Source organism: Scleropages formosus, chromosome 12 (genome assembly GCF_900964775.1).
Source record: "Scleropages formosus chromosome 12, fSclFor1.1, whole genome shotgun sequence".
In the NCBI taxonomy this organism is placed as follows: domain Eukaryota; kingdom Metazoa; phylum Chordata; class Actinopteri; order Osteoglossiformes; family Osteoglossidae; genus Scleropages; species Scleropages formosus.
Genome location: NC_041817.1, coordinates 10,840,328 through 10,854,498, shown reverse-complemented (window position 1 = coordinate 10,854,498; position 14,171 = coordinate 10,840,328). Strand labels below are relative to the sequence as shown.

Here is a 14,171-nt window from a genome sequence, read left to right as displayed (position 1 = left end):
TCAGCAGTCTCACAATAGCTTAGCCCCTGTCGATTCAGTTGCCTCGGCTGTTAGGGTCACGGGGGGCAACTGAAATAAATAAAACAAGGCTGATATCACTAGTTGAAAAGTGAAAAACCAGCTGGGGGTGGGAGAGAGTGCATCCTGTGTGCCCCGACCCATCAGACCAACCCGGCTCCATGTGGTCCTATACCGTCACCGTCTGCCAAGTTTTCATTCATCAGTGACTCTGTGGATCCAGGTTCCAGGGCTCTGACACCCCAAAGCACATTCAAAACAAGGCCACCCAGCAGCACGTGAACCAGCTGAGCTTCAATGTTATGTTTTTGCCCTTAATGAGTAATATGCAAGAAATGGTCCATCTGCAGCAGATATACATCATTCATGTCCCCTTACCCTTGTACACCACACTCTGGGTCTCCCCCTGACACTAAGAAAGTAAACATCTCTTACACACAAAATTCTCCCCCTCCCACTGTGCTCAAGGTGATGGTCTTCATTTCCTTAGTCATTTCTGCCCCAGCATTAAAAACCACTGACACTCAACACCCAGTGTCTTTCAGATTAGCATTTAAGTGATACAATAAACATGTATTCTGCTATTCTGTGCAGCACACACTTCAGTGATTTTTCTTTCCTTACAAAAAGGTAGAGCTTTACTACAGCAGGTTGTGGACATAATCTTGTGAAGTGGCACAGTGTAGTAAATGGATTTAAAAAAAAAAAAAAACCTAGAAAATTATGGGGCTATTAATCATTCAATGACACTTTATGGTTCAGTAACTAGAGTCAAGTGATGGGCAGCTAGCTACTGGTCATGACAACATGGCAAAGCTGCTTGTTTGCTTTGTAACAGAGTACAGCAGTGAAAACACATAGGAACCCCCACCTGAGAGCAAAAACACAGGATTCCTGACCCTCCTCCTGATTACAACTTGCAGACCTACTTCAGATCAGCACATTTTGGTTTAAATGCAGCTACACTTTTCATTCATTACCATACAGCCTTCCATTTCTGCATAGGGGTTCCAGAAAACAAGAATAAATAGAAACATTTAGAAAACAAATGTGATGCAGAACACCACATTACACAAATCATATACACAAAATTATAATAGCAAAAAAGAAAAATCTTTTGAGCTTTTAAAGTCCCCTTATTACAGCTAGCTTTAAAAAAAAATAAAAAAAAAAAAAACACACACAACAACTCACTGTCCCCACAAAAATTAAAGATCATTACCTCACCAACTACAAAAAGAGCATGTAAATAAGATAGAGTAAGGCACTGCATGGATTAACGTAATTACCATTCATTTAATAAAAAAAAAAAAAAAAAAAAACCTGCATTCAACTGTCAGATATTCCTGAAGTAGGTCTGCAGCTTACTTTTAGTCCAATACTAAAAAAACGGTACCAACTCAAACGAATGCTGTCGGACTCATGGCAGAAAAGAAACATGACTGATCAACACAGGATTCTATTAAGTTTAATGACATTTTACAGCCACAAGATTGTTGAGACTACCCATACTGACATGTTCTCTCCGTGCAAATTAAATGGCGTCTGTAGACAATGCGAAACCGGCATCAATAAAATAAAAAACTATCACAATATCATTATGTACAAATAGATATGGCATCTGTTCCACAAACTGCGCGCTAGTAGTCATGTGACACACTCTAAAAACAAAGCTGGGGGAGACTGATGGCAGTACTCCCCAACACCCTCGGCCCGGTGTGCTGTGACCCGGAGCCGCTGGTTAGGCCAACGTGGCCGTCTGACCTTCACTCTGATCCTCAGCCCATCACTCTGCTCTAGTGGAGACGATGGGTGGGAAGCTCCTCCGCAGTGATGAGACAGGGTAGAAACTTATTGCACCGTTTTTGTTCCGATTAATGCTACCTTAACTATACATAAAAAACGTAAGTACAGCCACTTCCAATGTGGATGCAAGGCAAAGTCTGACATACAAAGGAAGCAGATTGTTCACTACTGTTTTCTCGCACTTTTAACCCAGTTACACTGGGGGCACAACAACAATAGTGTCAAGGTTATTGGCTTCTTCCAAAACACACATAGAAGAAAAAAAAGGGGGGAGAGAGAAAAAAAAAAGTCTTTCATTGCTTCAACTGAAGTTTTTAAATCAACAGCCCAAATATAGCTGAATGCAGTTTCCCCATTATCAGAAAAAAAGATCCCCCTTCACCTAAAAGAAAACAGGCAGACAGGCATTAAAACGTAGTCTAAAAGTGCTCTCACTATTTGAGAGGACATTACTGTACATTCACTTCTAGTGTACACTCCAGGACATTCCTGGGCCGCCTCTGAACTTCATCCCATTTTGTCCCATTTCATCTCCCATCGCACAGCACTGGGTTCACTGTAGACAAACCAGGCCGTGTCAACAGTAATTTACAGTTCCGTCCCGAAAGGACACGAGGACAAGACAGGGATTTTACGTGCACACTCCTAAAGCAAGAACTCGCATTGCACCTACGCTGTAATGCTTCTATGGGGCATGTTTAGTTGCCACTTATCGTAAGGCAGCGTTCTGTGCAAATGCGCTTGACGGCCATACGTGGACTGAACTCCACTCTTGGGGTGGGGGGAGAAAACGGCCCTGGTCAGAAAAACAAAACAAAACAAAACAAAAACCCATTTAGCAGCATATTTTCCAACAATCAAGGCCTAAGAAAACTTGATAACTTCTATATTTTTCCGATGAGACCCACAAAGAATGAAGCTGTCCATTAAAGCTGCCACATTACACATGACCCATTCAAAGAGGTGCGGTGGGTGACCCATCTCCTTAATGAAGTTTCCCTCTGCAGACAGGAACCAAATAAGCACCACAGTGCTACAGATGCTCCCAATGCCTCCTGAAACAGACCTTCCGATCTTTAAGGAACAATAAATTAAACATATTTAAAAACCTATGTCACACTGTTTGGAGGTTGCGGACACAGAACTGAAGCAGTCCGATCTGAAAGAGCGCTCTAAGTAAAGCTTCTCCCCTGCCAAAACAAGACACAGTACTGAGCCTAAGAATCCCATCCCACGATGCCTCGGGGGTAATCAAGGTTCAGCCTTACAACCCTTTACAGAAAGGCCTTGACCTGGAGACCGAGACAATGAAAGGGCTGTCAGGGGTGGGAGGGCTGACCCTACAGAGTGACAGGTACACTGGGGGAGATCATGCCCTCCTCTAGCCACTGTGCTGAGGACGTGGAGGTAGAGGTGGAGGCACCGCTGCGCTGGGTCATGCGGCGGTGGATGCGTCGCAACCGCAGCAGGTAAAGCAAAATGGACAGCAGCACCACCAGGAAGCAGGCCAAGAACAGGTAGTGGTTGTTGACAAAGGAGAAACTGTGGCGCCAGTGGGAATGCACCCCCTTCAGGCTCTCCTGCTGAATATCCCTGAGGGAAAAAAGACACACGAGACAAGCCTGTTGCTATGACATACACTACAATACACAGACCACTGTTCTTAGGTTCAGGGGACCCGAGCCCCTCATTCACCTCAATGGCAGGAAGCGTGTCCTGTAGAGGATGGCACCGAGCGTCCACTGCACCTCTTTGTCGTAGACCAGCAAGGCCGTCTGGAGGTTTTCATAATCCACGGGGAAGGAGAAGCCCGAATGCAACACCTCATACATCCAGGCCGATTTGAAGCACTGGTACCTGCCGACATGGGTAAGGGTGTGAACTGGTACTACCTTAAATGGAACACACAGAGAACGGCTGTTTGCCAACATGAGTTACAAACACTGACAGCTGCACTCTGAAGGAACGTACTTGAGCCTGTGCATATCGGCATGGGAGGCATACAGGCCCCTGTCAAAGCGCTCTTTCAGGGTATCCCACTGGGTGGCGCAGTAACTCTGTAACAAAGGACAATAAAGCTTTTATTGCTAAGAACAACAACAACAACAACAACAACAACAACAACAACAACAACTAAGCAGAGTGATCAAAGTCACAAGCAACCTGTTTTCAGTCCATCCACAAGACCTCTGCTGGAATATTTCTTACACTTTCTGCCAGTTACACTTTGGATAATATTTGGGTGCATCAGTGAGAGAGAGGGGTTCAGCCTGGTGTTTCCTATCGAAGCAGCGCTGCTGGAGGAGGCGTACCCGAGCGGCCCTGGCGTACTTGGTGGCATTGTAGCGGCCGCCCATGCGCAGCACGTCCTCTGTACAGTAGTAGAACTCCGAGAAGCCATAGAACTGGCTATTGCGGTAGTCAATGGGCGGCTGGTAGACGCCGCTGAGGGAGGAGTGCGTTTCATTGGTGCGGTTGAGGAAGGGCTGGAGCAGCACTCGGCAGCCGTCAAAGTGACCCGTGCCTCGCAGGTGCAGACGCTGCCCAACTGGGCCCACCTCGTCCTTCAGACCCCGGGGCAGACAAGGGTCTAGGAGGGGTGTGTCTTCGGACTCGCCCACATGCTGATCAAGGAGCCTGCCACACAAACAGCGGAAAAAGAGTCAGGCAAACCTTGGTCCCAAGCGCTAAAAAACCCAGTCAGTCAATCTACACATGCCAGCTTCCCTTGCACAACGAATACTCCTATTATGAGAACTCACATTTACACATACATAAAATCTGTATTGTCAAATCTGCATAACGAGCCACAGGATCACATTTCTAAGGTATTTCTTAAAAGTACAGAATTTTCAATTACAGGCAGTCCCCAGATTACAAACGATTACGAGTTCCGTGTCCTCAGTCTGTCCAAGTTGGATTTTGACACGAATCAAAACAGTTAGGTACAGTTGGTATCTAAGGTCAGTCAGTCAAATGTTTGTCTTTTTATGCATAAAAACATTAAGGAAACATTTCTGGATCCATTAAAACATCTTTAATACAGTATAACAATACATTTATTGTTATCACTACATTGTAACTACAGTAATCATAATTGAGAGAAACAGAGATAATAAATGTTACTATTGTCATGATGAACAGAGGACGCGGAGGAGGCTGGACCCAAGTGCAGGATCGTTTATTCAGAATCAAAAAACTAGACGTGTTCTTGTGGTCAGGGACGGGTGAATGGTCGGTTGATTGGCGAACTGAACAGAGGCGAGGATCCAAAATCGTGGTCGAGGGACAAGGCGGGCAGTCGTTATCACAGAGACATGGAACTGGACTGAGGAACGATGAGGGACAGGACTTGGAAGAGCAAAGTGAGGTAGGTTTGAGAACACAGAGGGGACGGTTGTCTCGAGTGAGATTCCGAAACTGGAAAGAGTCTGAGAAGTGTCTTTTATAGCCGAGTTATCCGATTGCAGCTGCTGGTTGAGGTGCGGGCATAGTTGTGACAACTAAAGTATTTATAATAGAGAGAGAGTGTGTGTGTGCGCGCAAAACATTAAAACCTTAATGTTCAGTTTTCTAATGTTTGTTGGCATTTCACCTTTTACTTTATTATTTCAAATTTAGTTTCAATACCATACCGTTCCAAAACACCTCCACTGAGACACGCTGGTACGGCATATGCAGGTATACTGAACTTACTTGTTCTGAAGTAGAGTCTTGCTGACAACGCTCTCTTCATACCTCTGTCGGGCAGCATTACCGCCAAAGCCGAGGAAGGTAGAGACATAGACGCGGTACACGTGTTCAGTACGATGGGCATCGCAGCCCAGGTTGAACTCCGCCAGAAGGTTCTTGGCTACTTCCTCCTACAGGACATTGAGAATGAGCAAAAACAAGAAAAAAAAAGGCTTTCTTCTCCTCTTCTTACCGCTACTCACCAGTTCAAGGCAGCATTTTGCATAGTGCCATCCATACATGCCAAAAAGAACAAGAAGCAAGCAGGAGAAACAGAAGTTATTCAAATTACACAATCACAGTTTTAAAGTCATTTATGTGATTTCTCTCTAAAGAGCTTCAATCAAAGTTAAATAAATCCTAATGCAGAGAAGCTCATAACACCAGCGCTGGCCACAGAAAACCCCAAATACATGAAAAGGTGTACATTTGCTTCTTAAAAATATATACAGGTGACAAAAAAGTGAATTAATGGGATCACAATGCTACAGTTCAAACTATGTGCAAAGAGGAATGGACATGGTGTCAAAATAAACCAAAGTGAAGGACAATGGATGCCTGATTATGTTTATTCATTTTCTCCAAAGTGACTTATAATTATTTACCCATTTATACAGCTGGGCAATTTTACTGGAGCAGTTTAGGGTAAGCACCTTGATCAAGGGTACTACAGCTGGGATTCAAACCTGCAGCCTTTGGGTACAAAGGCAGCAGCTCTAATCGCTACGCTACCAGCTGTCCCCCAGGGGCTAACAACACTCACTGACGCTTAGTAGAAAACAATTACTGCACCCAACATCCACCCTGGATGCTACGTGGGATGCAGAGTTCCATAAAGTTCCTCACAGCACCTAGCGTAGTACCCATTCGCTGTGCACTTTTCAATAAAGCACAGCAAGCACTTCCAAGTCGACATGCGATACAACCATTTTGCCATGCAGAGGGAAAACTTTAATCTGAGGCATCTCAAAGTCTACTCTGATCAGATAGAGCAGGGTAGCTTAAGTTCCACTGAGTCAAAGCAGTTGACCGTTGTCCTTAGGCTGTGGGGGGGGGGGAGCCACAAAAACGCCACACACAAAGTTTGACTAGAACCCAAAATCTGAAACCACACCCCAGTAACTGTGAGGCACCGTTGCAGCCCGCTGTGCCGCCACACCAACCATGTACGACTGACTTTTTTTCCGTTACGATTTTGGCTCAAGAAGCGGGGTGGACAATTTGGGGGCTGAAGAGCACAGGATCAGCAGAGAGTGAAGCAGAAGAAAATGGCATGAATGCAAGAGGCAAAAGAGAATGCAAAAGAAGGGAAATTGTTGTGGATAATAACCTGCTGTGGAGAAGCAAAGCTTACAGTTTTGGGCACTTCGTACGCTATCTGTGTGGACACGCCCCCCATGTCCAGAACACCAGCTGTCCGCTTCCTCACCAGCACCTCCTGCTGGTCACTTCCAGGTACTTGTACCTCAACCACAGCCCCTCTCTCTGAAAAGAAGGCAAACCAATAGAATAAAATATAATAAAGAGAAAACAGACATCTGACACAACTGTCCCAGAAGAAAATACATTTTTCTTCAATCAATACTGTTTGTTTGATTACATTCACACTGTATGCTCTTTATCTATACAGCAGAAACTTGAACAATACAGTTCTTTCTCATGCAATTTAAGGAATCAAAAATTAACCTCTTTTCTCAGAACTAGACCAACCAGGGCAAAAGTTCTTACCATCATCATTATGGTCAAATCTTCCAAGCACAAAGTTTATCCCAATCCAAGCATAGACCCCTGAAAACACATGAAATGTTTTTTTTTTAGCTGAAATTCGTATTTTAAATTTAAATTTATAAGACGCTTTTCTCAAAAGCGACATACATCTCAGAGAAAATACAATACAAATATGATCTAAGGATACTGTATTGTTCAACATCTTCTTACAAGCTGATTACACTGGAAAAGTGTTCAGTTTCAGTAATTCTTTTAATTTTGCTGGTGCCTTTGACCAAAGCAACTTGTAACACTAAAATTACATACACTCACTTAACCATTAATACACCAGGGTATTCTTATCGTACCAATTCCTGGCAATTAACTCATGAAGGGTATTACAGCAGGAACCTTGCATTTGCAGGGCAACAGCCCTAACCACTACACTACTTGTCATCCTGCACAATACATTTTCTTCACAGTCATTCAATATCCCACACAATTTAAACTTAGAACACCATGTAAATATTAATCACTACAGCCCCCATGAAAAACAACTAAGCTCCTAGACACATTATGCTTCCAGTAGAGACTACAAAGAGTCCTTACCCTCCTGCTTGCCAGAAATAACTTCCACATGGGAGTCTGAAAACAAGAAGTTGAAGTGTACAGGTATGTCTGTGCGCAGGTCCTCCAGCAGAGCTTCCTGTTGGCTACAGACAAACAGATACAGGTAATTCTCCACACATGCGACTGATAGCATTTGTCTAAGTCGTAACCTTGCTATGTTATTTTCAGCTCCCAGTACTCGGCGAGGACTAACAATGACCACTCCATCTGCTGTATGATAACATCAGCTGCCGATGCATTTTATTTATATAAGCTGCTCGGCAACCGCGTTTTATTTACAAAATGTTTGTTTGCAGAAAGTTGTTTGTGATTCCATTCAAGTTCCCTTTTTAACAGCTAACAAGGGAAAACATGAGAATTCTGGTGGTGCAGAACGGAAAAATTAAAAGAAAACATTTAGAAAGAAAAGCTGAAATAACAGTGCAGCATAATATATTAAGCTGATATATTAACATACTATATATCTATTGTCATTTTATATTAGCATTATTTTAACATGTAGCATATAACGTACATGGAAAAAATGAATAAAGCCCAATTATACAACATAGTATTTACATTTATTCATTTAGCAGATGCTTTTGTCCAAAGCGACGTACATCTCGACAAAAGTACAATTTATGCATTATTTATGCGTATTAATTGTTTACATATCCCTGATTTATATAAACCAGTAAAATGGGATTTTTTTGCTGACAACAAAATCAAATTACGATAGGACCCTCGAAAGAACCCTGTAATATGTTGAGGACTACGTGTACTTCATCATTTATACGGAAGCACCTAATAGTGGCACCTTTTGGTAAAGACAGGTGGACCAGAGCTCAACGTAAACAAAACAATACATTTCAAAGTACATCTATGGTAACTGTACACTTTTACATGCTCTGTTCTATAAGCTCCAGGACAGATCACCCCAAGGTGACATGTTAGCAGCCTGCGAGTAGAGTAAGTCTGCTAGTGTGTTCAGCAGTACTCAGGAGCTCCAGTACCTCTCAGGCAACACCCTCATGCCAGCAGTGCAGAGGATGTACAGAGGAGTCTCTTGGTGCTTGTTCTTGGGGATGTGCTGGGCAGCAAAACTCAGAAGAGGATAGATATAGTCACTGGCTTTTTCAGGGGTTGCTGAAAGTTCTGAGATACCTAGCAGTAAAGAAAAAGTGGTTACACAACAACAAAAAAAGGAAATCACATACAACAGCTGGGTGGCATGGTGGCACAGCAAGTGGCGCTGCTGTCTCACAGGGCCTGGGTGGTGTGAGAGAACATGGGTTTGACCCCTGCTCAGTCTGTGTGGAGTTTGTATGTTCTCCCCATCTCCGCATGGATTTCCTCTGGGTGCTCTGGTTTCCTCCCACAGTCCAAAGACATGCTGTTCAGGTTCAGCCACAGTGTGTGAGTGACACAGAGTGTGTTCCACTGATGTATGGATGAGTAACCCAGTGTGAGTAGTGTATCTAGCAGTGTAAGTCACCGCGGTGAATGAGGTGTGTGGCCTGATAACACTATATAAAGTTCACTGAAAGTCAGTTTGGAGAAAAGCGTCCGCTAAATAAATAAATGTAAATGTAGTGTAGTGGTTAGAGCCTCTGCCTTTGGACCCAAAGGTCACAGACTTTAATCCCAACTGTAGCTGTAGTACCCTCGAGCAAGTAACTTACCCTAAATTGCTCCAGTACAATTACCCAGTTGTATAAATATTTCATTCTTTTTTAAAATATCTGATTGTTAAATGTGTACTGTGCTTTCATGGGTTCACTAATCATCTTTATGAAGACGATGCCCTAATCTTAATCTCATTTCTTTCAACTTCCAAGTCGGATATGAATTTGTTTCTCAAACATTGTCATCCTCAATGAATGACCATCATCTGAAACTCAGATCTCTCAAAAACCAATATTCTCAAACCTACACTCTGCCAGTCCCTCTCTTGTTCTAAACTGATATAGATAAGATCGACGTCTCACCCCCATCTACTGCGAGGAACCTTGTCTGACCCTTGATGAATCTCTCGAGTACCATCGGCACATGTTTTTACTGGTCCAGACCTGTCACTTTTTCTTTTAGCTGCTAAATCTGCACCTTCCTCACTGTTATGCTACTCATCTCCTTGAAAGCCTTGAAAGAGCTCTTATTCTCTGCACTAGTGCTACAGCTGCCTGAATGTCCGCTCCAGCTCATTCAGAATGCTGCTGTACCATGATATAGCACGTGTATAGCAAGAACACACTGCTTGACTCGTCTCTCCCATGGCATCACACTGCTGCATGATCCAGTTCAAAGCACCCACCCTAACCTTTCGATAGATGCATGGCTCTGTTCCTCACTACCTTCAGGCTCTACATTCTCCATACCATCCACCAAGCACCCTCTGATGAGGCGCTGGCAGCCCAGTCCTGTTTCTTCTGCCTAGACACACTCAAGCAGATGGCTCACTCGTTCTCCTAGCTCCCAAGCTGTGCAACATGCTTCTGAATAACATCGTCTGCTCTCAGAGTTCTGACTCTCTGCCAACTTTTGAAGATCCATCTCTTCAAATCAGCTTGACACAGCCTAGAATCTGTTCTTTTTTCCAGCATATTTATCTCACTGCGCTCCTAATCACATATTACATTTGTAACAGTGTTTTTTCTACATAGATCCTGTCTGTTTTCCAGTCGTAGGCGGATCTTGTGTTGACTGCAGTACAGCATTTCTGCTTAGGTTCTCACTGCATGATAGGTATCCCTTTTAAGAACTTGTGCATCTTGTAAAAACTTAATTTGACAAAGCTGTTAGCTAAATCACTTTACTCTGACAGTGTGGAGCTCTGCTTCCTATAAAATTTGTCTCTCTGACACCTCATCTCCTGTCCCTGCACTAAACATCCAGGGGTTAAGTGTTGAGAGCACATCTCACCAGGCTTTATCTTCATAACCACGGGCTTTCTGTGCTGGTCCCTCATCTGGCGGATGTCCAGAAGGTCGTGGGGGTTGCCATTATGCCGGGGCCAGCAGTACACAAAGACCCGAGAACCACTGCTTCCACAGTCAACAACCAGGCCATAGTTTAGATTGGGGTTGCTGGTGTCAGTGGCGTCCATGTCAGTCACTCGTACTGAATGCCTGCGGTGGGATGACAGGAGATTCACAGTAACAGCAAATAGAAGGGAACTTCTGAATGACAATGAACTTGAAAAGGACATTTCAATCAGATGTGGAAAAAGAAATGAAAAAGAGGGTTTTTTTTTTTTTTTTTTTTTTAAAAAAAGAGGGCATGCTGCCATAATGACACTTTATTATAAAATTACACTAACTTAAGGAAACAATGCCAGCTTCTTAGTGCTCGGAAAGGGGACTAATCCGTTTTTAAACTGTCACAGGGAGTCACAGGAAACAAGCAGCATAAAAGAGCAGCTAACCCTAATATTATGGGAGAGCAACAAAAACCTGCAGACGTCATCGCACGGGTCCTGACCTGTGGAAGTGCTTATCTTCTCGTATCCAGCTGTATTGGCCCTTGCCCATCACCAGGAGCAGGTAGAGCAAGGCGACCAGCCCAGCCAGCAGGCCCAGGAACAGCAGCTGTCGGAGGGAGGGGAACAGGAGGCGGGGGAAACCCACCGGAGACAGGCTGAAGTGCCAGGAGGCTGGGACCAGGCAGGAGAAACTCATCCTGAAAGCACACAACACAATGTAACATGAAAAATTTAACCCTCTGTAAACTTTGGAACTACAAAAAAAAAAAAAAAAAAAAAAAAAGGCTTTTTAAAACATGATTAAGGTTTCACTGATAAAACATTTACTCATTTAACTGACATTTCTCTATAGCAATTTACAATGTTAAGCTACCTACAATTATTAACCCAATTATACAGCTGGGTAACTTTTCACTGGAGCAATCTAAGGTAAGAACGCTGCTCAACGGTACTACAGCAGCAAGCAGGATTCAAAGCTGTGACCGTGGGATCTTAAGGTAGCAGCTTAATCCACTAGGCTAAAAGAACACACACACACACACACACACAAAAATACTACAGTGCATTCATTCTCAGCATGTGCCGCAGCTTGCACCTTCAGAAACTTGAGAAGGTGTCGATGTCAAGCTCTGAAGCACTCGGGCGTGACAGACCTACCTTCCCATACTGCAATGTCTCCTGTAGACGAGTCAGAGCGGCTGCAAGGACACACACCGGTTTGGCAGGTCTCACCAGCGCACCATTATCGCTGCCCACTCCACAGTGCATTGCTTCCCATCATGCATGTCACGGTGAACCTCCTCAGTGCACACCTATAATGGCAAGAATGAAAGAAGATCACTTCCATTAACCAGAAAATCTTTCAACAGGCTCATTAAATAGCACTAAATATGGCATCGGTCTGGCATATTTATATTCTCATAAACAAAAATCTGTATCCATATTCCACTTGCTCCTGTTGATGTCTCACTGTAGCATTTTTTTTGTATTCTGATGAAAGTTACGGGGAGTCCCTGCTCTACGATACCAACATGAAAAGAAAAAATATGTCTTACACAAAAATAGCAAACAGTGGGTATATTTCTCACATAAGAAATAATAGAAAAAACTGCTAATGTGAAGCAAGCATATATACATGTTGGTCATATATAGTGCTGCTTGAAAGTATGTTAACCGCTTTAGGAAAGGTCATTATTCTTATAAAGTCTAAATCTTAAATTTATAAAATCGATCAATTATTACGACTGACACCTCATTATACTTACCTACTTGCTTCAACCAGTTCAACTTGGAGTTTACTTATTTTCGTACCTACAGTGTTTCAGTTTTTCTACTAAACACATCATTTCCTCTAAATCAACATACAAAACTGGCCTTTACACACCTACTGTGTCAGATGACAAACTGCTTCTCATTAAGTGACTATTTTATGGTAAAACTAAGGGGCACAAGGGGTTCACATACTTTCAAGCAGCACTATATGAGCCAGTACAGCATTTTCTTCAAAAAATGTGTGGCAATCATAAAATGTCTTTTTTTTTTTTTTTAAATAAAAAATGAAACACAGATGTATTTTAATTGTTAAATGAAGAGTGGACCAACTAACAGAAGGAACCTAAGGATTTTGCTGTTCAGCTACTGTAACAATGACGCCCCCTTGTGGCTGAGCGGAGCTACTGCATCCCGTCTCCCTGCGCCTTGGGGCGGAGAGGCGAGACATTGTCACATCCGGGTGTGTAAAACATCAAAGTGTCTGTATCTTCCTCCAGGCGCCACTGACGAAGGAACCTGCGGCCCAGGAGTTCTCTCACTCAGGTACCGCTAAACCCGTCCCGTGTCCAGGTCCAGATGCGACGTTCTCTCGCCAACTGAGGAGAGACTTGACCCAACTTCGCTGCTGTCTTCTACACGTCACGCGGAGGTGACGCGCTGCTGGACACGTTCCGAAAACGTGTCTGAAGGAAGCGGCTCACGTGCGCTGTGAGCTTCAGGCAAACTCAAGTATTAAGTGTACAAAACAAACTGAGACGGATGGGTCTAGAAACACAGAGGGTGTGTGTGACTGACTGTGTCCAGCGTGCTGAACCGACTCTGCTGCTGCTGATGATGTGATGATGACGACGACGACGATGGAGGTCATCATAAATTGTTTCTTTCAGCGGGCCCTGATATCTAGATGAAACTGCTGATATAATATATATCATATCTAAGTTTCATTCATGAAAAGCGTTGCGCTGCCGGCGTAACTCGCTATTCAGCAGGTGGTGTCTCTACTCTGTCTGACCGCAGAGCCGCGTGGTAAACTAACCGTACAACACAACAGTGGAGTTGGTGTCTCTGTGTAAATCACTAAATGACCATACACTACAGGAGCCGTCACTAACTCACGCAGCGAGTGACTGAGCAGGTGGTGTTACTGTAGTAACTGACCGTACAGGAGCTCCATCCATGTCCATTCGTTCCTCATCATGTCATGATGATCTCCGACGTCTCGTCGCTCGACTCACTGCGCAGTCAGTCTAAGTCCAAAACCTTCTCCTTCCTTCCTTGCGAGTATTTATGATGTAACTAATAACCAGAAGCCCAACCTTGACAGGGAAACAGAGAAATTCGCGGGAAAACGCGTATTTTCGTGCACGTTTCAGCGCACGAGTCGCCCCTCGAACTGCAGCCTTGCCTACGTAGAGCTGCGCTTCAGATGCCGGACTTCGAGTCAGAAGTCACAGTGTGCGCATGCGCACCTTTTACATGTTAAAACTTTATTGACAATTTCTGGATTGACAGCACAGCCGCCACGTTTATGAAATTGACAGACACTTAT

General features: G+C 43.8%; 1 protein-coding gene across 2 annotated transcripts; it reads right to left on the bottom strand.

Moving 5' to 3' along the window:
• Window positions 1-725: 725 nt before the first annotated feature.
• Window positions 726-14,136, bottom strand: entpd4 (ectonucleoside triphosphate diphosphohydrolase 4). Of its 2 annotated transcripts, none has more exons than XM_018744177.2 (13): window positions 13,781-14,136; window positions 12,008-12,162; window positions 11,350-11,547; window positions 10,792-10,997; window positions 8,886-9,036; window positions 7,873-7,976; window positions 7,285-7,344; window positions 6,887-7,041; window positions 5,521-5,687; window positions 4,137-4,461; window positions 3,796-3,881; window positions 3,520-3,681; window positions 726-3,417 (listed from the first exon to the last, which is right to left on the bottom strand). In XM_018744177.2, exons 2-13 carry the CDS (start codon window positions 12,013-12,015, stop codon window positions 3,165-3,167), a joined length of 1,875 nt encoding a protein of 624 aa, XP_018599693.2. In that variant the 5' UTR covers window positions 12,016-12,162; window positions 13,781-14,136; the 3' UTR covers window positions 726-3,164. The 2 variants fall into 2 exon arrangements, with proteins under 2 accessions (XP_018599693.2, XP_018599694.2); XM_018744178.2 differs by having other exon boundaries at window positions 6,911-7,041.
• Window positions 14,137-14,171: the final 35 nt, after the last annotated feature.

What these genes read in the sequence shown, in the direction of transcription:
- entpd4 (XM_018744177.2), bottom strand. An exon ending in GAAGATAAGCACTTCCACAG is followed by an intron (nt 10,998 to 11,349) that starts GTCAGGACCCGT and finishes ATCCCACCGCAG; the next exon opens with GCATTCAGTACGAGTGACTG. An exon ending in GCCGATATGCACAGGCTCAA is followed by an intron (nt 3,682 to 3,795) that starts GTACGTTCCTTC and finishes CCATGTCGGCAG; the next exon opens with GTACCAGTGCTTCAAATCGG.